Source organism: Podarcis melisellensis (assembly GCF_964234715.1).
Source record: "Podarcis melisellensis genome assembly, chromosome: 1".
Taxonomy (NCBI): Eukaryota; Metazoa; Chordata; class Lepidosauria; order Squamata; family Lacertidae; genus Podarcis; species Podarcis melisellensis.
This window is the reverse complement of record NC_138528.1, coordinates 129,998,810-130,025,545: the sequence shown is the minus strand read 5'-3', so window position 1 is coordinate 130,025,545 and position 26,736 is coordinate 129,998,810. Positions and strand designations below refer to the sequence as shown.

The 26,736-nt window shown below is 45.6% G+C and overlaps 1 protein-coding gene and 1 long non-coding RNA gene across 4 annotated transcripts in view; one reads left to right on the top strand and one right to left on the bottom strand.

Moving 5' to 3' along the window:
- Window positions 1–445: 445 nt before the first annotated feature.
- MLPH (melanophilin) overlaps window positions 446–26,736 on the bottom strand; it is an 80,288-nt gene continuing 53,997 nt past the window's right edge. For 2 of the 3 annotated variants that reach the window (XM_081921519.1, XM_081921517.1), the window contains exons 11-17: window positions 26,058–26,261; window positions 13,524–13,679; window positions 12,505–12,597; window positions 11,041–11,133; window positions 9,713–9,770; window positions 4,225–4,322; window positions 446–3,012 (exon numbers count right to left, since the gene is read on the bottom strand). In XM_081921519.1, coding sequence (XP_081777645.1) covers window positions 2,986–3,012; window positions 4,225–4,322; window positions 9,713–9,770; window positions 11,041–11,133; window positions 12,505–12,597; window positions 13,524–13,679; window positions 26,058–26,261 — 729 coding nt within the window. In that variant the 3' untranslated portion in view covers window positions 446–2,985. The remainder of the gene's footprint in view (window positions 3,013–4,224; window positions 4,323–9,712; window positions 9,771–11,040; window positions 11,134–12,504; window positions 12,598–13,523; window positions 13,680–26,057; window positions 26,262–26,736) is intronic. The other variant, XM_081921518.1, reaches the window with a different exon arrangement.
- On the top strand, window positions 2,888–5,979 carry LOC309363400. Its single transcript, XR_014165321.1, has 2 exons — window positions 2,888–3,019; window positions 4,232–5,979. It is a non-coding gene; the product is annotated as an uncharacterized lncRNA (long non-coding RNA).

The window sequence follows — 26,736 nt, the reverse complement described above, 5'->3', positions numbered from 1 at the left end:
ATATAAAGGGATGGTGTGCTATATATTTCTCGCTACCTGATTTCTTCATTTCCCACTTTGGCGTCAAAACTTTGTTTCATATATACATATATATATATATATACACACACATACACAGTGGCGTAGCGTGGGGGGTGCAGGGGGGCCGGCCGCACCGGGTGCAACATCTGGGGGTTAGGGTTAGGGGGCGCAAATCCACGGATTAGGGGGCGCAAATCCATAGGTTAGGGGGCACAAATTACTTGCCTTGCCCCGGGTGCTGACAACCCACGCTACGCCACTGTATATATACACACACACACACACACACACACACACACACACACTAATAAGACATTATTAGCACTAGCTGGTTAAGGCTAGTAAGTGTGAGCTGGTAGGCATGAAGTGCCCTCCCCATCTCCCTCCAGAAATCAGAAAGGAAAAAAAGATACCGCAGGAAACATTTCTTAATAGGAACACAATGCCAGTGTTTATTGTATGATTTAGCATATACATATGATAGATACATGGACAGAGGCCAATGGCTTAGATGAGCAGAATGACTATGTTTTATCTTAGGCCAAAAGGAGACGATGAGGCGATGTTCTTTACATCTTTTGTCCCGAGGGCTTCTCTTTAAATGGGTAAAGCAGTTGTGAGGAGCCTTCGGTTGGGGGTGGTCATTGCCGCCCCCGCCTTCCCACTGGTCCTTTGCGCAACAGCTACGTTATCTGATAAAAATAGCCCTGGGATAAAGAACCGTGGAACTAAAGGCAGCACGCACTTCTGCCTTTGATTGCATCATGAAACTAATGGACATCACTGGAGGGGATGTGGGACACTTAAAAGGCTGATGGCAAATGAGACATGTTTCAGGGTGCTGCTGCAAGGGGAAAATGCTTCCTAGCAGAAGAGGATTCCGGCCAGCGATGCAGTGAGCTGTCTTAGCAGGAGCCTTTGGCCCTTTCTGCGGTTTGTTCATAGGGCAAAGCTTAACAAGCAAAGGAGGCAGGTGCACACATTTTAAGCGTCCTTCGTATACCCCTCAGTGTGTGGTAAAAATTGCATTCCTGTATCTCCATGTGTCTGAGTGCCAGTCACATAGGTGTGGTGCCATATAAGTCCTGGATATTCAGGATGACACTTTATGGTTGTGTAAAAAAAAAAAAAAAAAGTTTGGCTTTCAGTAAAAGAAAAGAAATAAAAATGGAAATGAATCGAATGTGGAATTTGATGCACTTTAACAGAAACTCCAGATGGACTATGTGAGGGTGAAATGTAATTGTGCCATTTGGCTCACGGTCCCAATTTCTTTGGGGATAAATTTGCAAGTTTGTCATAACATTTGATTTATCCTGAGGAGGATTCAAAGTATACCTGAAGAAAACAGTACAATTCTATACAACTCAGAAATAAGCTGAAATCAGGCTTGAAAGCTAACTATCCTATCACTTATTTATCATGACAACTTGCAGAGGGAAGAAGTCAGGTCTGCAAATGTGAGCGTATCTGCCTATTGTAATGTTTGACCTTCAACAGCAATTCAGATGTGCTTCCTTGAGCCTCTACTTAATGTGCTTATCAGAAATAGGAGAAAGAATTTTGCATTCCTCTGCTAGAGCATATGGAATAGGGGATTCTTTTCATATCTCATTTAAGCTCTGTTACTCATAAGCCTGCTCTTCATCCACCTAAAGCTCTGCAAAGACACATGCTGCTATAACATGGAAGGAATGGCATGATCATACAAGCATCTCTGCCTCTGCTCTGCCCAGTATTGTCTACGAGGTACCAGGGACCAGGCCTTGAAAAGTCCTGACCTTCCACTCAGACATGGTTCCTCCACTGTTTCTGCCATTTTACTTCCTGCCATTTTAGTTTCTCATCTCTCTCTCCCCCACCCCATAACTTTTTTAAAATGCACAGACCATTTCTGCAACTCTGAAGAGGCAGATGCCTTGCATGGAGAAATTTGAGCAGAAAGCCTCTCTGATTAATGCCTGTGCAACCACGGCCTGCACTCCTGGCTAAGCACCAGAGCCCTAATATATTCCAGAACGAGGCAGAGCCGCAAGACGTTGGCATGCCAAAACCAACAAAGAGTTCTGTGAACCTTGAAGGCTGACAAAAACCTATGTATTTGTGGTGTAAGTCACTGGGAAGGAAGAGGGTCAGGGGACTGTGCTGCTCCTGCTCTCTTTGGTGGACTTCCCATGAGCATCTGGTTGGCCACTGTGGGAGATGGCCTGGTCTAGCAAGGCTCTCCTTGTGGCCTGCGTTGTCACGGGGCTCCAAATGGGCTCTAGTTCATTTATGATGCCATAGTAAATTTGTTAGTCTTCAAGGAACTACAGGACCCTTGGGGAAGAATCCCACGTTGCACTAAGGTGATCAAACGTTCCATCAGAGCAGCACTTTGGCTTGCCAGACAGAATGTTCCCCCTCTCCTCCTCTGCGTGCTGTTCTGGGGGTTCTCTAGCATCTGATACTGAAAGGCAGCTAAGGATGAAAGCCCAGCATTCTGCGTTCTGGTTCCGTATTCCAGACCCTCCTGATTACTGTAGGGCACTGTGAAATCCTGAGCACTGAAACCTGTATGACATGACTTTAATTCACCAGCCCAAATGATCAGAATATGGACGCATACTTTAGCAGTGCATGAAGAAAAAACATTTTTAGCTACAAGTCCTATTCAATAGATGTGGGCAGGTAATTAAGTCAATCCTAGAACAGAAATCCCTTTTACTAAGTTGGGCTCTGCGTGCTGTTGCAATGACTGTAGGAACCAAATTTCAAAGGGATGTTGCCCAGAGAATTCTTTTCCAACCTGCTTCTTTCCTGTTTCCTGACTCAGGCAAAGGGAGGGAGCAGTGCAGGCTTTTGCCCCCTGAAGGAAAATGTGTAGATCTAGCACTGCAGGTGAACAGATGGAAAGAAGAAAAGAAAGAAAATAGAATGAGGGGATGAAATCTTGAGTTGAGGTCTTAGAAGACTTCATTCTGTTCAAGAGCGATGGGTCATCACAGGCTTCTGTAAAGTATCAAAACATTGATGAGAACCCTTCTGGTATCAATGAGGATGGGCCAAAATTGCTCACCCACATTCCCCATCTCACTGTTTGCAGGGTGTGAAGGTGGTCGTTTCAGAGATACTCAGTGAGCAGAGACAAAACAGGGTGGTAAGCTGTTCTGGTTAGCTGTGCAGGCCCTGTCGTCCCTTTGGCTCACGTGAGTCCAGAGGGACAGAGGGGCTTACACAGCTGACATGAGGGGAAACTTCTTCCCCGTGCGACTGCTGAGCTGATACAGGCGATTCCCCATTTTATGCAATTTCACTGATGTGCACAGAGATTGGAATGTAACCCCACCTAAATGGAGAGTCGCCTGTAGTGCACCCTTTTCACCGAACAGGGTTCTACCACTAATAAAGTTATAGCAAAAAAGATATCCACAATGCTATCTTTCTTGTGTTGGAAGCACCCCAAGGCAATGTAAGGAACCATACTAAGACAGTTAAAGGGTTAAAGCAGAACCCAACAATGCACAGATGTTGAGGACAAAACGTTTGGGCAATATGGCTGTCACCAAAAGGCATGGTACTTTCATTTTGTGAAATTTCTAATCAGCTGCTTTTCATTCTGTCTAATGTCTGATAAGGTAAAGGGTAAAGGTACCCCTGCCCGTACGGGCCAGTCGTGTCCGACTCTAGGGTTGTGCGCCCATCTCGCTTAAGAGGCCGGGGGCCAGCGCTGTCCGGAGACACTTCCGGGTCACGTGGCCAGCGTGATGAAGCTGCTCTGGCGAGCCAGCACAGAAACGCCATTTACTTTCCCGCTATAAAGCGGTACCTATTTATCTACTTGCACTTAGGGGTGCTTTCGAACTGCTAGGTGGGCAGGAGCTGGGACCGAAAGACGGGAGCTCACCCCGCCGCGGGGATTCGAACTGCCGACCATGCGATCGGCAAGTCCTAGGCACTGAGGTTTTATGTCTGATAAGGAGTTTTGCATAATTCAAGGATATGCATGTTCTCGTATTAACAGGAGTTGGACTCATGAAAGATTGTACCTCTCCCATTTTGAATTGCCTACATACTTATAATCTCTGATCAAGAAACAAAACTCCGTTTTCCTTCTGCATCTCGATTTGGGGTGGCCTGCACTAAACTCCTCTCTGCTGTCCCTGGCTAGTCTACTACCTTTCAGCTTACAGAAGGGCAATGAGCTGGATTCTGAATACTTGCCGCAAAGATGTGATCTGCTTTCCGGCTTCTTCCATTTGGATTTCGCTGTGTCAAAGATCCTCTGTAATTGGAGTTCCGAGCAAAGGATTCAGCATTGTCTTGAAAAATGGAAGGCAGAGGTGTTTGTTAGGACATTGCGACTGACTGTTTTGCTTTTTCTAGAACCATCTGCTTGGAGAGGAAGCCTTTGAGGTGTTGGAAAACAGAAGGCCTATCTGTGAGCCATACAGGTCAGATGGCTTTCTCCACATCTCCATCATTCAGAAGTTTTGCTGACTGAGTGATTCATAGTCTATTCAGTCACAGGGAGTCGGGGGAGGGGGAGTGAGAAGTCTGATTCAGACCACATTTAAAAGGGAAAGTACCAAATTTGCACTCTCCCCAAAAGCAAGTGAATGGAATGGATTGGAACAGAAGCACAGCCATCTTTTGAAGTTTGCACTTCTCTGAATCTTCCATTTCTCCAGCCAAGTAATGTGAAAAAAATGCACCTACTGGGACATGGTGTGCGTAATCATGCATATTTTAGAAAATAACATGCAAAATATTAGGGAAATTGCTTTGCAAAAAGTGTGTATGCTAGGTAAAGTGGCACACAAAAATATGTAATAGAAGGAGAAATCTGAAAATCAAAATACTGATGAATTTTCACAAGGACTTAAAAATAAATAAACTGCAAACTGGTGTGGAAATGAGGAGAATTGAACTTAAGCCTGGAAAAATGAGAAACAGAAGGAAAGCAAAATCGGTAGATTTCCCCATCCCTAGTCACAGGACACTAACCTGAACTAGTCTGTGACTTCCTACTCGTTTTCAGAAGCTCGCTCTTATCAGCACTGGAATTCTCTTTGTGGCCCTCCATTACTGATACACACAAATATTTTAACATGTAGCCTGTGCACAGTGCTGCCAAGTGCTTAATAAGCATTATCTTGCTGTCATCTTTGGAACAGTTCTGTGATGTGAGATTGACCCCTGCCATATTGGGGAGGCTGAGTGAAAGGAAGGTCTCTTTCCTAAGGCCACCTCCGTTCATGGCAGAGGTAAGATGTGAAGCAAGGACTCCCCAGTTCGTAGCTCAATGCATCGGCTCTTAATATTTTTTTGAGCACAGTGAGTTCAGGCACAAGCTAGAGAGGGACACAGATGACTTGGTTTCTGTAGCTTGGAGCTGACTGGCATTTCAGGGTGTGGGGAATGACACAACATGGGGACAAAATGTATCTTGCTGGCAGCATTTCAGGACACATTTATATAGCAATTTATACCGCATGAAGTTATTTATACCAGGCCAAAGTACCACTCAACGTGGTTAACATTTTACATTCTCTCATGACCGGGTGTAAATGACTATGGATCAAATCTAATTGTCTGTGAAACCTAATGAAGGAAACAGCTGAACCCATTTATAAGTGGCTATTTCTAAGATTCAGAGGACATAGCAACACTTCAAATCTCAGACTAGTCCAGTGAGAAAAGACTTCATTCCCCTTTCATGGACAATGATGACTTACCCACCCCCCAGTTTGAGGGAGGTCTGGCTGAGAGGTCTGTCACCTCTTGTGGCTCCATGGCTAAGTGGGAATTTAATCCCAGATTGACTTGTTTTAAGCCCAACACTCTAGTCAGTTACACTGAACCCACACTTTTCAAGACACGGTCCAGTAATCATTCCACTAGTCTGTGCTGCACATGGGCACAGAGATAGGACTTCAAAAACTGCCCTGGCCAAATTTGCAAAGTTCCATCTTTTTTTTTTAAAAAAAAGCATGCCTATGTCTGCTGCAGGGTGAATCTGGCACATGTAAATAAAACAGCAGGATAAGATTTCAGTGTACTATGGGTGACTCAGAGTGAGTGGAGTAATATTTTTGCTTGCTAGCCCAGACTGGGCCTATGACATTATGCTATTACCATAAGAATCATTCAGGCAAAGACTATGCTTGCAAGAACACAACCTCACTTCTGAGCTCTAGTTGCAAACTCCTGAACCTTCATGGAACTACAAAGGTGAGAGAACTGGTGTTGTGTCATGATCAGGCAGTTTTCTAGTGAAATGGAACAACCTGCAGCCAAGTCCAGGCATTCCTTGAGGAGGACACTCCAAACTGCTCACAAGGGAAAATGGGACTATGTTGGTAGACCAATACAAGAACCGACAAACTGCACTCTTGTTGCAGATGCTGGGGGACTCTACCTGCTCGTCTGTCTATCTGCAGAAGTATTCCAAGTGACACAACATAAAACCACAAAAGTACAATTAAAACCCACCTCAACATGTTAAACCATGAAACTCCTTAATACAGCCAATTATCCACCACTAAAAAAAATCACATACAATTCATAGCATAAAAGAGTACATACTGTAACAATGACCAAAACAAGAAACACCCAGTCATTTTAAAATGAGCTTTGACACACAAGAAAGTTTCCCCTTGTTCTGAAAGAGTTATACAGTGGTACCACAGGTTACAGATGCTTCAGGTTACAGACTCCGCTAACCCAGAAATAGTACCTCGGGTTAAGAACTTTGCTTCAGGATGAGAATAGAAATTGTGCGGCGGCAGCAGCGGGAGGCCCCATTAGCTAAAGTGGTACCTCAGGTTAAGAAGAGTTTGAGGCAAAGGACGGAACTTAAGAACGAATTAAGTTCTTAACCCAAGGTACCACTGTACTTGGTTTTTAGCAAGTTGCAAAAGCCTAGCTGGCCGAAAACTAGTTGTGGGGTCACCCCTTCTGGTGGCACACATCCACAGGGATCTGCCATGCAGTCATGAACAAAAGCAACTCTTCCATAGAAGAACTCAAGTGGTCTGGGGACATATTCTGACAACACTTCTTGACCTTGGGCACATATGCCTCACCTTGGGCATCAATGGTGTCCAAATATAGAACTTTTGCCAGCATATTTGCACGGGCAATGATTGGGACCTCGTTTCCATGGATTCTGCATGTATATTTTAAGAAGTTAACACCTGAACATGAAGTAGTTTGAAGTCTTTGGGTCTGAAGTATGAAACAGTTGAACTATTCTGCAAATGGAGGGGGAAAGATTTTGCTGCAGCTGTTTAAATCAGCAACTTGAAACGTGGTACCAGAGGGCTAGTACAAGTGTTCATTATTTAACTACTTGGATTTTGTTATGTACTGAGTTGAATAGGATCCAAACTGCAGCAGTCTAATTGGTCCTAGAACAATAGGCTCCAAAAGGCAGCAGTCTGATTGGTCCTAGAACAATAGGATTCAGAATGCAGCAGTCTGATTGGTCCTAGAACAATGCAGCAGTATGATTGGTTAGCAGGAACCACCCAATCATGCTCCAGATAGAAGTGAATCCACAACCTGATTGGCTTACAGTAGAATTCCGGAATTAGCCAATCATGTGCAGCCCATTGTGTAAATAACGTATATAAAGCAGATACTTTGAGGGGACATTCATTCACTCCTCACCACCACTATGAGCTGAATAAAGAGCATGAAATCACTTTGCAACTCTGAGTATATTTCAGATTTCTACATTTATTCTTGCTGTGGCAGCAAATAAATGCTTTGGGTGACACTTAACTGGACCTGTCTATGAGTGGAACAAACTTCCCCTCATGCTGTGGGATTTCCCCTTCCTCTGGAGCAGATTTGCACAGCCTGGAAGGTTGAAAGAGGAGAAGAAAGAGGAGGTCCTATTGCTGGAGGAGGAGTCAATTTGAACTGTTGGAGATCAGCCTTTGGACGGAACTATTCTGCCAGAAACCTTTGCACAAAGCCACAAAGTCTGGTTTCTAATCAGAAAAGTATTGCCAACAAGCAGTGGCGTAGCGTGGGTTGTCAACACCCGGGACAAGGCAAGTAATTTGCACCCCCTAACCCTTGGATTTGCGCCCCCTAACCCGTGGATTTGCGCCCCCTAACCCTACCCCCCAGATGTTGCACCCGGTGCGCCCGGCCCCCCCTGCACCCCCCACGCTACACCACTGCCAACAAGGCAAAACCAGGGGCGTGGGATGGGCCAAAGAGGAAAGCAGAGTCTTGCAATACACACACACACACACACACACACACACACACTTCTGCGATTCAGTGAGGTTGCTTAGAAGCTTATGCATTTTTTCAATAGGCCTCCCCAAAATAGGGGGTAATATTGTGTTTGCAGATTCATGTCATGCAAAGGTAATAAATAGTGTTCACACTGGGGTGTTCTGTTGCTTTTAAAACCCCATCAGGACTCCCTTTGGGATGGGACTGCAGCACCATTTAAGACAAATGCATGAAGTCAGACATTTGAATCTCTTCCAAAATAATCTTCCAATTTACTACTGTCTGTTTCCAATTTCTCCTATCTGCATATTTCCCTCAGCTACTTGGTCCATCATCGACCCCCGAGAGAGAGGGGCAGGAAGATATGGCTCCTCTCCCCTTCCAGTCTGAAAACTGTGAGTGATTAGGCTACTCTCCTTTGACTCTCCTTTGACTTTATTTTCACTCTATCTGCATAAGCAGAGTGAAAAGTCAACCAGTTTATCTTTCTGCCCTTTAAGGGTGAGACTGGGTGACTTCTTCCGGAGCAACACAAACAACATAGCACAGTCCAGATCATGAAATACACTTCTTCACCATTCAAGTTTAATGGTAAGGATCTAGGGCTCTGTGGGAGAATGACTGCTTTTTCCCATTCCCCACCAGCCCTTCTAAAAAAGGGGTTTATCATTAGCATTTAATAATACCAAACACGTGTACAGTGTGTTTCAAGTGTTCAACACACTGGCCTATAGATCTGTGAAAACCACAGACAAAACATCTCTGGCCACTTCAATGCTTTGACTGAGATGAGCTGTGAATAAGGAAGCACCAGGGGTGCAGGTGGGCAGCTGAACACAGTGGTCTGAACTTGGTTAGAATTCTTAAGAAGAGTCACTGTTGCCCCCCAAAAATTGGGGGGAAAGTCACAGAAAACCTGGAGAAGAAATGGCTCATGGCATGGATAGACGTATCAACGTTTCATTCCTAGCCTACTCAAGACTTTAAATTTTACTTGGCTACAAGTCAGTATAAGCCCATTTTAGAATGAAATCTGAAAGGTAGAATGTTTGAAGTCAGGCCAGGAATTTGTAAATCTGTCAATTTTATGTTTTTTTCTTTTTTTCCCTTAGTTCATTGTGAGCAATTTAAAATTTCTCAAGAAAATTGATTAATTTTGAAAGTTATAATACTTTTAAAGCTGTCTTGTGCTTTATATTATCAGACAATCCTGTAAAAAGACTAACTTTCAGAGAGAGATTTTGTGGTTTTCTTAGGTGCTCAGAACATTTCTTTGTATGTGGACAGATCAGGGTCCACAACTTCAGAGACCCCCAACAGACAATAACTGAACTCTAGCTATACTTTGGACAGCCGTTCCTAAGCGGGGGATTTCCAGGCTTACTGCAAAAACTCCCCGTCTCCAAACCACTAAGCATTTCCCTCTACTTCATACATAAATAAGCACAAGTCTTACTTGCAGTTTCAAGTGAAGTGTTGAATTTTCTCCTCAACACATGTGGCATAGACATTACCTAAAAGGAGTACAAACTTAATTAGAGTGCAAACAAGCCAGTGTGTGGATCAGCATTCGCCGCGGCTCTTCTACCTCAGCTTAAGCACAGCTTTTCTGAAACTTCATTCACACCTGATGGACGGTCATGCCCATCCCACCCTCACATTTATATTATGGTGTGTAAGCACAGTTAGAGATGTTAGGAATGTTAAGCAACCTATTCTTCTCTCCTCCCCACCCCCTCAACTCTATGGGATGGTGGATCCCAACTACGTTCAGCCTAGTTCTGTTTGCAGTTTTATAATGTTGGGTGTCAAGAGACCAACAGAAGTACTGCTAAGACCTTGGGACTCGCATTCCATAGTTAAGGAAAGGGCAGGTTTCTGCTTTGAGGTTCCAGGGGTACAGTTTGAGTGGTAGGAATGTCCAGCTATTCTTTCATGGGGGGGTATACACAAACACCCCCGCCCCATGCATAAGCACACCCACCCTTATATATAAGGCACTCCAAGGAGAAAGGGTCCAGTCCTGCAGTCCCGCACCTTTTTAAGGCATTTGGCAGTCCTACATATTGTGTAGTTATACTTTTATCTTGGTTCCGTATTTTTATCCCGTTTAATATTTATGTCAAGGATGATTGGGATGGATGGGATGGTCCTAATATGGCCCCTTGCATATCAGTTCCAGCAAACATCCATTGTGATATTTTAGGCAAAATGGTTTTTTTTAAAAAAATAAATTCTAAAAAATATTTTAAAAATTAAATCTACACCCTTTTTTAAAAAATTCAAAAAATTGAAAGCGCTTATGATCTGAGGGTTGTCCTGGCTCCTTTTTACTTTTTAAAAAAATTCTGGCTGCTTGGATCACAGCCACCTTCCCCTCCTTACGAGGCCATTGTAAGGGACACTCTACTGGGGGCAGCCATCTTTTTCGCCATACACAAACCCAGGAATGGGTGGCATGCTGAAAGGCATGGCTGGTCCCAGGACTATATAGTCAAAGGATTCCAATGACCAACAGTAAACAGCTACACATTGTTGTCATTGTTGTTTTTAAGAGAGTCATGGAAGCCCTTGGACCACCCTACAAAAACACAAACAGAGAGGTTCAAAGCTGCATGCCAATGTTCTGTTCCGAGCATAATCCCGTTTTGTCACTTTTTCAGTTTTATTCAGTTTGCATTGTTTAATCCCCGTGGGGGCCCCTAACACAGATTTATCTCTTGGCCAGAAAATTGCTAACGGAGTCTGGTCTTGCTTGCCTCTCCGTAAGGCACGTGCACTCACTTTGAAGTCACCGGCTGATGCTGCGACAGGAGTGTCTGGACTCTGATCTTCTAGAGAACTATAAGAGTTCCTGGGAGGCTGAAGGATAAACACCTTGGGGATGGAAGAAATGAAACATATTGCTCTGCTTTGCTGTAGAGCAAAAAACAGACCAACAAGCACACCTCAACTAGAAACTGGCAGGTTACGTCAAGATGGCTCACCCCTCCCTTTTCTGCCCCCTCAGCCCCAGCCTCTGGCTGGTGTCCTGTCCAGAGAGTACCTGGCTTCTGGCTTGTGCACCTCCACCTGCTATGTGCAAAGCCAAACTAAAATGAGGTATCTATATAATGTCGCAAAAGGAGTGAGACTGTTCCTAGAGTATGCCCTGGTGTGTGGCGCTTGCATGCAGAGTCTGGGGCTACTCTTGTAGCCAAGGGGCGACTGGCCATTATGGCTCTGCTCTGTCTCCAGCGTCAGAGGCAGCCTGCCCTTGAATTCAGGGCTTGCAAGCAGGGAGAGGGGCTGTTGTGCTGGTGTCCATCTTGCAGGCTTCCCGTGGGTATCTGGCTGGTCACTGTAAGAACATGAGGCTGAACTACATGGGCCTTTGGCTTACGTCCTTTGGTGATTAAACTTAGGCAAATCTTGATTCCTACATAATATTCACAGTGCTGTGGATAAGAGCTGTAACCACCAAACAGTAGTACGTATTAGTATTATTAGTATTGTTATTAATATTTGTTAAAAGTTTACTTCATAGCAATTGCTTTTACTTTTGTCCACAAACCTGCTTTCTCCACCCATTCTCTTTTGCTGCCTCTTATGCCTATAGCTTCCTCCCAGAACATCTCTCAGACGTTGCCTTTCTGCCTTCAAGCACCAATGCAAAATGCATCTTAACTAAGATATCCTTGACTTAACTCCTTGGTCCTTATCCCCAACGGAAACAAAGCCTAAGTCCACGTAATGGCATATGTCTCTCCTTCTCTGCTCTTGCCTTCCTTCCCAAACCTCTCTAAAGCTGAAGTGTGAACTTCTCAGGGCAGGGACCCATTTTTTTGCTTATGTTGCCCTATAAAGAGCCATATAAATGAAATGATTAAGAACTCAGGTGTGAAGCATAATACTGAACATGCCTATTCTGAAATCCCACCAAGTGCAATCGGACCTACAGCCAGGAAGTGTGCTTAGAATCACAACCCTAGAAAGCAACGAAGTGTTGTCCACAGGCAAAGTGTCTTCTTCACTGAAACCCAATTATGGAAAGCCTTCCATGACTCTAAGCTCAGTCCCTGACCACTTCCATATTTAGCTGTGGGGAAATGCCAGTGTACCATTCCATTATTGCAGCTGAATTTTATTTATTACTGCAATACTAATGGTCTCCAACCTGTTTTAAACTGAACTACATTTACCAAAAGGTCTCCTTCCAGAGTTCATGAATAAGTATTCCCATTCTTTGCAAAACTCTAGTCTACTCACCTGGGTGCTTGATTTCTTCTTAGACTTTTCCACTGGTTTAACAGTCAGGCCAGCAGCACTGAGAGCAGCTATTCGAGATTCTATATCGGATACCTTGAGAGCAAAGAGCCCGTGTCATTTCCCAGTGAAGGTAGTTATGGTCCAGGTAAGCAGTACATAAAACACCAGACATTCTCAAAAGTGTGCTTCATTCAATGCGTTTTATGGGTTTCACTCTGGCAGTAACATGGAGGTCATGTGCAGGCAGTGGTAAGACATGACAGGAAGAGACTACATTTTTATTAGAACCAATTATTACTTTTCCACCACCCCTGTATCCTCTTGAATCATCCCATAAGGGTGTTTCAAGTGTCAAAGGGACTAGTTAAGTCTGATTTGGGCTAGGAACATATCACCGCTTGGAGACCCGCTACAACAAAAGTAGGCTGACTGGCAACATTTGGGAGCATCATATATTGTAACTTCTCACTGAATTGTGGATGTACACAACTCTGAGCTCCTTCAGGAGGGAAGGTGATCTATATTTACAAATAATAATGATTACCGTATTTTTCGCCCTATAGGGTGCACCGGCCCATAGGACGCACCTCGTTTTTTTGGGGGGAAATGAATTAAAAAAAAATAATCCCCCCCCCCAGCCGCGGGGCTGGGGCGGGGGAAGCCTGAGCTTCCCCCGACCCCAGCCCCCAGAACAGGCTGCTATCCGCAAGCCTTGCGAGCCTGGTGGCAACTCCCGCGGACACCTGCGCGGAGGGTGCCCCGTGCTTCGGGCTGCAGGCTGCTGCCCACAAGCCTTGCGGGCCTGCGGGAACTCCTGCCGGGCTTGCAAGGCTTGTGGATAGCTTCCTGAAACCTCTCGCTCTCCAGGCTTCAGCGAAAGCCTGCATTCGCCCCATAGGATGCACACACATTTCCCCTTCATTTTTGGAGGGGGAAAAGTGCATCCTATAGGGCAAAAAATACTGTAATTTTCTGCTTTTGTTTTTGAAAGTTTTTGACTTCCCAAAACCAAGGATTACCTCGCTCTCTGTGTGCTGCACTTGCGCCACTGCAAAGGCCACTTTGTCTTCAAGTTCAGAGAGCTCCGAGTCAGTGGTTGTGCTGTGATAGGCGCCATGGCCTCGGTCTCTTGGCCTCTTCTCTAGCCCAGATGCTTTCCCCACAGAAACAAACACCTGGAGCCAACAATATTAAGTCACCTTCCAGATACAGATTTTTAAAATATTATCTCCCACATTTGGACTAGTGTCTACACTCCCGTAAGCCCTATCTAGGCAAGGCTATAACAGAGCTGGAAACAGTGAAGCCCAAATGATCAAGGGGTCAACATATCTTCCTTGTGACAAAAGGCTTAAGAATTTGGGGCTTGGGGTTAGAAAAAGAAGATAACTAGGGGCTGATCGCCAAAGAATTGATGCTTTTGAATTATGGTGCTGGAGGAGACTCTTGAGAGTCCCATGGACTGCAAGAAGATCAAACCTATCCATTCTTAAGGAAATCAGCCCTGAATGCTCACTGGAAGGACAGATCCAATACTTTGGCCACATCATGAGAAGAGAAGACTCCCTGGAAAAGACCCTGATGTTGGGAAAGATGGAGGGCACAAGGAGAAAGGGGTGACAGAGGACGAGATGGCTGGATAGTGTTCTTGAAGCTACCAGCATGAGTTTGACCAAACTGCGGGAGGCAGTGGAAGACAGAAGTGCCTGGCGTGCTCTGGTCCATGGGGTCACGAAGAGTCGGACCCGACTAAACAACTAAACAACAACAACAGGGGAGGGAGAGGATAGAGGTTTATCAATGTAGGCAGAATGTGGAAGAAGTGGACGGACAGATTATTTTCTTCCTCTCATATTGGAACTTAAAAAGGTAAAGGTAAAGGGACCCCTGACCGTTAAGTCCAGTCGCAAATGACTCTGGGGTTGCGGCGTTCATCTCGCTTTATTGGCTGAGGGAGCCGGCGTACAGCTTCCGGGTCATGTGGCCAGCATGACTAAGCCGCTTCTGGCGAACCAGAGCAGCGCACAGAAACACCGTTTACCTTCCCGCCAGAGCGGTACCTATTTATCTACTTGCACTTTGACGTGACTTAGGATCGTCTAATTAATTTGATTAGGAGCAAAATAAAGAGTCATTTATGTGAGGCAGTGTTAATCCATGAAATTCATGATTACAAGACACGGTCACTAGCTCAGACAACTGGAGAAGGGAACTGAATAATAGGGAGGTTTATCAGCGGCTCTGGGCCGTGGCGATGACACTGAGCCTCCAAGCGGAGGGGCAGCCACAGAAGGTGGCAACTGTGCCACATCGGCCCCTGTTTGCTTTGCAACTTCTGCTCTGGCATTTCAGACACCTGCTTAGTCACCTGATGGGTCCCTTACCTGGCAGACCAACAATTTACTATATAAGGTTTTCTCTCTTTTTGGTAGCTGCAAAGTTTTTAGCATTGGCAGAGAGGGTGATAAAACAGCGGATGGTTTGAAGGTTTTCTTCTTAGCGAGATGGCAGTGTGACTGGGTGTGTGTGTGTGTGTGCGCCTTCATGCCAACTATTTTAAATGCTGTATTTTATTACAGCCCATAATATTCTATTTACATGTCCTTATAGCTTTTTATTTATTTATTTATCTATTTATTTATTCCATGGGATTTATTTGTTGCTATCTACTTATTGCTTAAGATTTAAGTTGTATTTCTTTCTTTCTCCCTCAGTTTCAAGTCAATATCCTTACTGCTTGCAGCTCAAATTTATTGCTGGTTCTGGTCTATTGATCATAATAAAAATGAATGAATGAATGAATGAATGAATGAATGAATGAATGAATGACACAGTCAAAGGTGTACTTTACAACCCACCAAAACCCTGGATTAGCTGTGCCTGATCAGTGAGCCCTGCTAATGACATGAAGATCCTTTGTTTCTGCTTCTCACAAAGATCCCGTGGAAGATAGTTTCATATATAGTCGTACCTTGGTTCTCGAATTTAATCTGTTTCAGGAATCCATTTGACTCCAAAAATGGTTCAAAAACCAAGACATGACTTCCAATTGGCTGCAGGAGTTTCCTGCACTCGATCAGAAGCCATGTTGAACATTCGGATTCTGAAAAATGTTCGCAAACTGGAACACCCACTTCTGGGTTTGTGGCGTTCGGGAGCCAAAATGTCCGAGTACCAAGGCATTCAAGAACCAAGGTACAACTGTACATGGTTTCCAATACCTTATGGGCCAGCAAACAGGTGCACTTTGGCCTCTCACTTGCTGGATCATCACCTTGTCGTGGTGAGTGGGCTTGCACATTCCTATAACCCTTGTGAGTGAAGCCATCGGGAGTCTCGTACTCCCAGCAGGGTCACCCAAGGCAGTAAGGTCAAAGGGGAGGAGCTAGACAAAGAATGATCCAAGAAGTCCTCAGTGGCAGAGCAGGCAGATGATAACAAGAGGTATGTTACAATGGCTATGAAGGCGGATGAAGGCTGCAGCAGATAGGAATCTACCAGTCGTCGTGATTTACTCAGGCCATCGGAATAGAGCCTTACTGAGAAGACTGTGCGTTGGTCAGTGTGCACTGATCTATACACACATAACAAATTAACGCACAGGCGTCTTCTAAAAACCCGTCCCAAACCCAAACCCAAAAAAGTCCCATGGTAATTGGCAAATGGTAATGGGGGCAGGACTGTGAAATCTGGAAGCCCCTAGTCATGAACCAGCACATGGGTGGTGGATACAGATTCAGTCACTCTGACTCAAGGAACAAGGTAGTTGAGCAGTTCGGCAGCTGTATCCATGACTGAGCAGCCCTTTTTAGGATCTACTCTGCTCACCCTGAAAAGGTGCCCTAAACATAGTCTGCCTCCCTTTTTCCATGACTGGATTACCACACCCAGCAGGGTATCCACCTAGCAGTCATAAAACACAATTAAACTGGGAAACACTGGCCTGCGAGAGCTCTAATTGGAGAACAGTCATGGACTTTGAAGACGCTCAAACTCAGGATGGAAGAGAGGAAGGCACAGTTGGCAAACCCTCACCGTGATCAACTCCTGCACAGAAACCTATGTCCCCCTTGTGGAAGGACATGTGGATCCAGAACTGGCCTCCACAGTCACTTACGGACTCACTGTTAAGACCGTGTTCACGGAAGACAATCTTACTCGGCTGTGAGGGATCGCCAAAGAAGCAGCAACACTTTGGCCTGGTTGCTTTTAACTCAGTAGGATTTGTGTGTTTGTGGCGGTGAGGATTGTGTGTGTGTTTTCTTTTTAACACAGCAGCTGGGGGGGGGCATTTAACACTGTTCTCTGCTGCTTGGTCCCAATGACCCCCTGCCCTTAAGCTTTGACAAGGAAGATGACATTGGTTAAATTGTAGCTACAAGACTGGTGATTTTGGGTATGACCATGGTGTGTGTGCCAAACCCATCTCCCTGAAGCTGTTGTTTTGAAAGAAAAAAAACAATCCAGTAGCCAAGCACCCATTTTCACATAATGTGTACTACAGCCCTAAATGTAGCCTTTTGCTTTTTGCAAGACTTGGCTGGCTTGATCATGGTGAATGAGCAGTCAGGGAGCTGGCAAAACGTCTTAGTGTTTATTAGCGATCCTAGAAGATCTCTGACTGGGAAATTCATCTGCAGGAGTGGGGTCTGAGTAGATGACTCTGTAGGTTGTGTATGTGAAAAACAGCAGCCTGGGACTTTGAAAGAGCAGAGACAGAAAGAAAGTGAAAGATTGCTGAGTTTCTTGATGGATCTGCTGGAAAGTGCAGAAGGGACAGTGTGGGGAGCTGGGCTGCAGAAGGAGCTCCCTGGGGACCTGCTGCCTGCTGAGCGAGTGCCTCCACTTGCCTCTACTTATACTCAGCTTTCCTATGTGTGAACGAACACAAATGCTAGAGGCACCAGGGGCTTCAGAAGAAGCCCAGCCTCCGAGCCCAAAGCAGGCTGCTTTGGAAGTATTTGGACCTTCATCAAAGTAACGCAGTAAGAGCCGTTCAACAGCAGACAGTGGGAGCTTGTGGACCCTCCTTCCTTAGAGGCTTTTAAGCAGAGGCTGGATGGTCAGGGATGCTTTGACATTCATGGACCTCTTGCAAGCCCCCTACAGAAGGAACATGTCACCGTGCAGGGTGAGGGTCGGGGAGAGTGAGGTGGCATATCTTTGTGACTGACAGCCACTGTGTGGTTTCGGGTGGATTTAGCAGGGCTCTCCCTTCGCAAGGACACTGAAGCAACCCATCAGAAGTTGTTTCCAGAGCTCTTCTGCATGTTGAGTCTCTTAGGGGAGCCAAAGGGTCGGCCCAAGCCATTTTGCTCCTAGAGGACCCAGGGCAGCCCAGGTGGCATGGCTTGTGAGCATGTGCAACTTTACATTTTGCACTCATCAGCATCATCCAGATTACATTTCTGTAAATCACTTAGAGAACCATAGAATTATAGGGTCATCTAGTCCAAGCCCCTGCAATCCAGGAAACCTGTCCCTGCATGGGCTCAGAACATCAGCCTTCTGGTTAACAGCAGCTGCCTCACTCGCCCATGCAGGGCCACAGAAGTTGACCAGGCTGGGAGCTGAATCTTATTCTGGGACTGGTGATGGGCCAGGCATCTTCCACTGCACCTGGAGGCTAGCATAGAGGGGGACCCGGCAGGAAGAATGGCTGGGGGAACTCTGAACGCTCCTCTCCCCTCAGCCACACAAGAGCCCCTTCACTCTGCTCAATGGTAGGTCTGGTGCTGGTAAGCTTTTCTAGACAGCCACCTTTTCTGCTTGCATCTTCATATTGCCACCAGTTCCAGCAGATATCAGTGGCCATAAACTGGTATGGCTATAACTCCTGGCACCTTCATGTGATCCTTTCCTAGTTTATAATCCCCATTTACATATTTATAAGGTGAAAGACAAAACTCTCGTCCATTATTTGTGCACAGACTAAACAGCCTTATTTCATTTATCCGCCTAAGACACACATCTGACTCATAGGTTTCTTTCAAGTCCTTGATAGGTTAGAGGCAACTCCTCCTACCTCTTTCTCAAGATCCAAGAACAGAGCCCTCTTCCTGATGCCTTTATCCCTCCAATGAGTCATGCAGGGCTCTTTCTTGGGCCTTAATGGTTCTTAAGCGCTTGGGCTGTGATGCCACACAAAGCCTTAGCCAGTGACCTCTGCAACCTCTATGCTCAGCCAAAGAGAGGCGTTTTAACCCCTGTGCTGTGCAGTGTGAATGGGGGAATGAGAGGCAAGAGCAGACAGGTAAGGAGTGGGAACATATGTCGATCTTTAATTAAAGGGTCCTCATTGTCCCCGCAGGGCTCTTAGCTGCAAGAGGAACTGTCCACGTAATGCTTTGATTGGGATAATGCTTCACTCAAGGCAGCTGCGACAAAGGCAGCACCTCAGTATGCAAGTGAAGAGCTCCCATTAGAGACACGAGAACCTCTTCAGACTGGGGAGCATCTGTGCCCAATGGGAAGAATTTTTATGAGGGGCAACTTCTCTTTTCTGCTCAGGACAATGCCAGGTGGGCTGAGAGGAAACCAGACTGTTATGGAGATGGAAGACTGCAGAGGGGTGGGGAAATAGGATTTATACCATGTGAATTCACACATTTGAAATACATATTCAGCATGTCGCCACAGCGTTCAAATCTTGACTTTCTACATGCACCATCATCACCATCTGCATATTAAATGAACATTTCAGTGATTGCACTGCAAGCTTCATGCTGAACTGAGTTTAGAACTGAGGAATATGAGCACCCCACCCCCCAGTCAAAAAATATTCAAATTAAGATGATTTCAGATTTAGGAAACCCAGGGCAAGGTAAGTCATCTCTGCTGCCTTGAATTCAGTACTGAAGCCACTATCATATTCATGTTCGGAATGTCACTTCTGAATTTCAAGTAGCATTGTGAAGGATTACTTACTCATTGGAGGTCTCCACTGTGCTGTCCCCACCCCACCCCCAGGTAAAAAGTGGTCTCTCTCTTTAAACAATGTTTCTGTAGCCATCTTGAGTTCTACAGGTCAATAGCCCATGAGACTCTGCCTATCTAACAAAGCTCATGTTTCCAGGGCCGGCTGGCCCACGAGGCAGATGGAAGCAGCCACCTTGGGCGGTGGAAACCCTTGGGGGCACCACTCCACACATGCTCTCCCCCCCGCTCCTGCTACTACCAGCATTGCGTGGTGGCAGCTTCGGGGAACAGCCACTGCCAGCTGTGTAACCCCAGAAAATGAAGCAGCAACAGTGGCACCTTCTCATTTCACCTCAGGTGGCGAAATAGGACAGGCTGCCCCTACTGTTTCCCCAAAGGGAGCTGCCCTGTGTCAGCCCATTGCTCTATCTACCTCAACACTGACTGCACCGACCAGCTGCAGCAGGGCTCTTCCCAGTCTTAGCTGAGCTGGAGCAGAGCCAGCCCGCCCATTAGGGGAGGTAAAGCACCTGCCTCAGGCAATGGAAGTGCAGGAGGCAGCACCCCACCCACTTGTCCCGATGCCAGAATGCTTTGTGGGACACCTCAGTCCTTGCTGACTTCAGCAACGGGCCATGGGAATGATGGCATGAGGGGCAGCATATTTTCATTTTGCATCAGGCAGTAAAATGTGAGTTTGCCTGACTTGGAGATACCAAAGATGGAACCCGGGACCTTGTGCTCTGCCACTGAGAGACAGCTCTTCCCGCAGGGAAGGCACCCAGAGTGGCAGACATGCCCAGTGGCTTTTGCCCAGCCCAATGGCTCATGGCGGACAGTGCCTCCCCAAGTGAAGCCTATTTCATCTGTCCCATTCCTTTCAAGCCCCTTTCCTCCCCAACCTCACCAACTTGGGCAGACACCAACAGGAACACCAGAAAGTAGAGTTGCCACTTTTTAATCCGGCAGATTATAAACAGCCACCAAGCATATCAGTTCAGCAAAATGACTATATCACAGAGCTCATCAAGTACAGTCAGATGCATCATATATGGCAGTGCTTAAGGATGAAGCTGGATGATGTGTTACTACTGCCCAGGGGTCCTTGTCATTGTGCATAATGCAGTTTTCACTGTCAGGGTAGCAAAACAATATAGATACCGTACATTGGACATTTCTCCTTAATTGTGTACTTTTGAAATTGAAACAGCACACAGTTCAGCCACACACAGAACATAGTCCAAATGTATCCATAAGCTTTCTGATTGTCCTGGAGTGCTCCCAAGAAAAGATCAGACTGTAACCATTATGAAGGGGTGACTCTTTCACAGAGAGGGGGGTTGCCAAAGAGAAAGTGGGGCTGGCCGTGCAGATGCACCCGTACATCGCCTAGCACGGCAGGCGTGGCCATTTGCCCTCCTTCCAGTGGGACTGCAGAGGGTTCAGGGCTGAGTGATGGGGGTGAAGGCCTGCAGGCACCCTGTGTGCAGTGGAAATGAGGAGCTCTGAAAGCAAACCCTTCGTCTACATTTCCCCCATCCTTTAGCATGGAGGCCACTGTGGGAAACGGAATGCTGGACCGGCCGGGCTCTTATTATCTTCACTTTTGGGAGGCAGACTGTCAGTAATGTTACACCCAAAACTTACCTTGGGTCAGGGAACAGGGAGTTGCTCCCCATCATTTCCTGACAGGAATGGGATTGGGGTTACCAGTCCAAGTATCCATTAACAGAAAACTTGACTCCGTGCAAAGGATTCTGGGACTGGCAGTCCTAGTCCCAAGCCCAGTGGGGAAAACGAGCCCAGTGGGAGTACCCACTCACTGCCCAGATAAGTGACGGGCCCTGGGGGGAGGGGGTCCATATGCCTGCAGGATCCAGGTAAGAGGAGGATCCAGATAAGCAGGAGTTTGCTTGCCTCAACCATGTTCATAAATATTTGAAGGGGAGTGTTCACTTTTATAAATGAAATGAAAATCCCATCTCAGAGGCACTCTTAATTGCCTGGCACAAAGAGAAACAGAAGTCTATAACCTCAGTTTTAGGTTTAGGAAGATGTGATATGAAGATGAAACTTGAATCAGGGGTTGATTCCTTTTGCCTCTGTTTTCTGTTTGAGATACCTGTTGCTCTACAGGTGTCTTAGAAACCTGTGCCATTTACTACAAGGATGGATCATTAGGACTGTACACGCAGCTTCTGCTCTCGGAAATTGCTGGGATCCCTAACAAAGTTCATGGCTGCTCTGTTCACAAGTGCTCTTCATTCAGCTGGCTGCTGTTCAGACTCTGAAACCTGAGAAGGATTCTGTCCACAAATGAGCAATTTGCTGGCTGAACCGAGCAGATGCTAATGTTTTAATTTAGACACATCTCTACATGTGGTTTGGATGATGGAGATGTAAATGTTGTCAGGATTGTATGTGCATTATCGCATGGCCCTGTACAAAGGATGTGCAACCTCAATTGTGCATGATTACATTGGCCCAAAGCCTCCCTGATTTAGGTCTGCACAGGACTGCCATACATCCAGAACTTCCTGGACAGAGCCAGAATTTGGCTGTGCCCAGGCAGAAATAGCTGATATGTCTGGGAAGTGTAAATTTAGGTGAATTTTCTTTAAAATAGCTTAAAAACGTCTTCTTCTTTGAAATATTCCAAAAAAAGCTCAATGAGTTCTGTGTCCGGATTTTCACTTTTTGAAATATGGCAACCCTAGGTCTGCATCATCTCTAAAGACTTCCTTCTTGAGAATGGAGGGGCAGCATGAATGGGGGGCAGGGGAGGGGGCTGGCAAGAGGCTGACGAAACTTGCTAAATCACTAGGGCTGATGCCCAGAATACTAAACATGCTAACTAAAGCTCAATATCTGTGGGATGGCTGGGAAAAGGCCAAGTTGGGAGGTGAGATTTCCCAAGGAACAACCCTGCTGATGCTTGAACATGGCAATTAGTGGGCACAAACTACATGGACCTGCCCCCATTTCTGAGGTCAACCTCAGGGTTGGGACCAAGGGCAAAAAGAGAAACAGCATCTCAGCAGGCATGTCTGCGCTACATGATGAGTGCTAATTTGATATATGATTGCTGAACAACTAATGTATGCACAGAAAGCAATTTAAATTAGTGTAGGCACCACTGAATATTAGGACTTTTAATTGGTGTCCATTAAAAATGATGGAGGTGCAAAGCAAGAGAACCCCCAAATAGATTACAGTGGATTTGCCAAAATATGCTATCTTCGCAGATTTAAAAAATAATCTTATTTTTTAGCTCTGATGTGTTCAACAGTGTATTGATGTGGCGTTTGACTATGAAGTTTGTATGCATTCATTTGTAGTTTGTCAACAGTGATTCATGAGCACATTTCTTATTTGAACAACTGTTTTTATGTACTTTGCTTGACTAACGTTTCCTAAGCAGCTTTGCAATACTTCCACTTTGTACGTCTGGATGAATATAAAAAGACCAGAGTGGTCCGTCTTTAGAGCCATCTCAGTGAACCCCAGCTTTGAATGACAATGCTTCACACGGCATGCACATTTCAGGACTGTGGCTGCTGCACATTCAAAAATAGATGCCGTTGATGGTAATGAAGTCTGAAATGAATGCAATGAAACACTGATCCAGATCTTGAAGTCCAGCTTGTTACTGCAGTGTGCAGGGTCTCTGTAGGAGACGAATGATCACATATAACAATGGCTATATACATGTGAAACTCAGTGAAATCTGTACCTGGTATTACAATGGCCGAGAAATTGTAAAGAGCAGGTTAATTGCTGCTGGGTGTTTAATGACTGCCAGCAAAGTCACTGCTTGCATTTGTCATTCAGTATTGCAAAAATGTTGTCTTTTCACTTTCATTTGTGAAAGTGCAACGAAACAAAACATGCAATGTAAGTAAACTAGTAGAAGTATAAATCAATTAAGAAAGCCTTACAAGCCGATGATTTTTCAGAATTTATTTTGCATGCTACCCTGCTCAGCTCTCTGCACGAATCTCCAGAGATCTCAACATGACGCTGCTGGGCCCTCTAGCAAGACAAAACTGCCTGGTACAGACTCCAGCATCACCCTGAACACTGCCAAGGAAGCAGAGCATGAATGCGGCACCCACCTTGGCATGTTTAAGAAGGGGCGCCCTAGGAACTACGTCCGCCATCTTCTGGAGGGGATTCTATGATTCCAATTAAAGATGTGCAAATTTGAGGTGGGGTTGTACCTTGCGAATTTTTAATGTTGAATTAATATTGAACAGAGTCACTGTCAAATTACAGAATATATTGGAATCTGCTGGCAGGTTTGGAATTATGGCTCCTGGGGATTCATCTGGATCAGATTTCCATTCCTCAGAGTCTTTTTTTTCTGGCCAGATTTGATCTGGGCTTGTTGGCAATGCTAGACTTGGGCAGAGACTTTGGAACTGGATGCCCAGGTCAGCAAAACTCCTGCTCCAGGTGGTAGAAAATACTGCTGTGTCTTTGAAGTGCAGCAATGAGTGCCTGGGAGGGGGGATAATGAGGGATATTTCAGATGTTCAAAACACTAATTTTAATTTAAGTTCAGATACGAAGAAAAATTACTTCTGTTCATCTGAGCAATTTCTGAACTGGATGTTTGTGTGTTTGTAGGAGGCACTAGCCTATCTCAAATATCTACTAATTACCCCTCTCACTAGCATCTCATCAATTTCTCTTCCGAGTATCTACATTTTTGAAAATCTTTTAGCCCAACCCCACAAGCTGCAGATGAACAACATGAAAGATCTCATGAGAAAAAGGCTCCTGCTCTTAGATGAAGATGAAAGTCACCTTTCACAGAGTGATATAGAGAGCCTGGCTCAAGATCAGTGCTATGACTGTCCATTCAGAGGGGCAGAATGAGACTCGGAAACAATCAAACAGGGCAGGATTGACAAAAAAGCCATTAGAAACCCAAAGGAATGCAACTTTTTGCATTTTGTGTTAATGTAGCCCCTCAAAAGGAAAGGTGCTCACAAAGATGCCAGGCACACGCTTCTCCATTTTAAAATTACACTTGAATCTTTCCTTGTCCTTCATGTGTTACAACCAGACACATATTGGCCAAAACTATCAATACGGGTCCATAGACTCTTGGAATCAGAGACGGAAATGCCTCATTAATCACTGCATGGAGATAGTAATGGCTTAGATCAGTGTTTTAGCAATGGCAAAAACCATTTGTTTGGCAAAGGCTTTTCAGTTTAAGAAGAATAACATTCCTGCCTAGGCTAATGGATCTGGCAAAGCTGAAAATTTATAGAGCGCATTTACTCAGAAGGAAGTCCTGCAGAGTTTGATAGATTTATTAGATGTGTTTAAGATTAGATTCTTAGTTGTTTTACTCATATGTAGTCATGGGAAGTTGGAGAACCCTTGAGCTCCGACATGCAAATGCCTGAGAATAACAGGCTGACATTAAGTTTAACGGTTTGCTTGAAACACAATATATGTAACATGCATGGAGTGAGGATCTGCATGAACCATTTTGTAAACATACTAAACAGCCAGTCGCTCTTCAAAGGTCAGTCCTGCAGGTTTCAAATGGGGCTTCGCTCACAGTAAGTATTGTTAGGATTCCAGCTTTTAGGGTGCAACTAGATGCAGTATCAAGAGGCCAGCAATCAGAGATTCCACTTGGTATTTCAAAGTGGAATAGCAGTTCTGGGGAGGCCCTGGATCCAAGTGGGGCTGCAACACAGGACAATGGATGTGATTCCGGAGTGATTGCCAGGTTGTGATTCCGGAGTGATTGCCAGAATAGTTTCTTTGCACTTAAGTCAGCCTCTTGGGTGAGAGAGGGAGTTCTGAGGGATAGTGACCTGGTGAGAGCAGACTAAAGCAGCCGCCTCGGGTGGCCGAATCCCATGGGGTAGTGCCCCACCAGCCACTGCCACGGCCACCAGAGGATTGGTGGCAGCTAATGGCAAGATCTCATGGAACTGAGGCAGTGAAAATGGACACCCCTGGAGCATGGAACCCATTCATGGATACATCTGCTGGATGCTTGGTGGATGGTAATGCATTTTTGAGCTCTCCTGTTGCAGGACTGAGCAGGGGCCCTGGGGGAGAGAGGGGAACCAGTAACAGCACCATCTGCCTGGATCAGAGGGAGTTCAGGGGACTGCTGTTATTAGGGTCTTGGAGACGGTGAGGTATAGAATGGGGGGTAGGCAACTGGGGAAATTCAGTGCAGGGAAAGATTAAATGCAAATACCCCAGGGCCATAGACCCCCATGACTACTATCCAAACACTATGAGATATGTTCATAAATCTCCCAATGCCACATCTTGTGTGACCCTAAGTGTTATTTGTTAGTAGAACTTAAGGGTGGATTTACAAAACCTTATTGCCCACATGGTGGTTATGAATATCATCCACCCCCCCTTGCAGAATCATCATCTCCATGCAATCATAGGGATAATTTCAGCGGAGATTGCAATCATCACCTGCAAGATGCACAATTAGGCCACCCCAAGACCTGCGTTATAGCAACTAGTTAGATGAGTTAGACTGATCATACCAGAAGGCAGGTTAGCTTAGATGCATGAAGACTACTTTCCATAAAATATAACAAGCAGAAGGAAAAGAAAGCCAAATGCAAGGAAGACCATACCTTCTTGGCATCAGTAGGTGGGTCATCACTAGACGAGCTTATTTCTGGTATGGACCCTTCCTGCTTCATTCTGCCCTCCTTCTCCTCCTCTTCTTCATCGGAAGAAACAGCTTTGTCACTGATGTTTCTTGCCAGCTCTTCTAGTTTCCTCCTCAGTTCCTTCTCTTCTATGCTAGGATCAGCAGGGGACTCAGGAGCTGGAGGCTAGCAACAAACAAACAGACAGACCAGCAATACTCAGTTTACTTCAGCCATCCAGTTCATGCTTTAATGTGCCTCAGGACCAACCCAAGACTTTTTCCCACTTGAGCAGAACAAGAACATGGTGCCCTGCCTAGTGTTCAGAGGTAGACTGTCCCTGAACCTGGGGGTTCTATTGCTTTCCCTGCTGAGTCTGACTAGACAGGCAAGTGAGCAGCTTGGCTGCCCAGCTGAGGGTGCCCCTAGGAGTCAGGTTGGCGCTTGCTCGCTTGTCCACCTGTCCACCTCCATGCATCCCTGCCCCGGCCAGTCTGCCTTGGAGAGCTTTCGTCCCTGTCCAAGCCCCATGCCTTGCCTGCCCACCCACCTGATTTCCCATGGCAAGTTCTGAACTTACATTTATTTGTTCTCGCCCACCCTGCCACGGAGTCAGTGGCAGCCTCTTTAGTAAGCATCACAAGGTGAAAATGATGAGCTC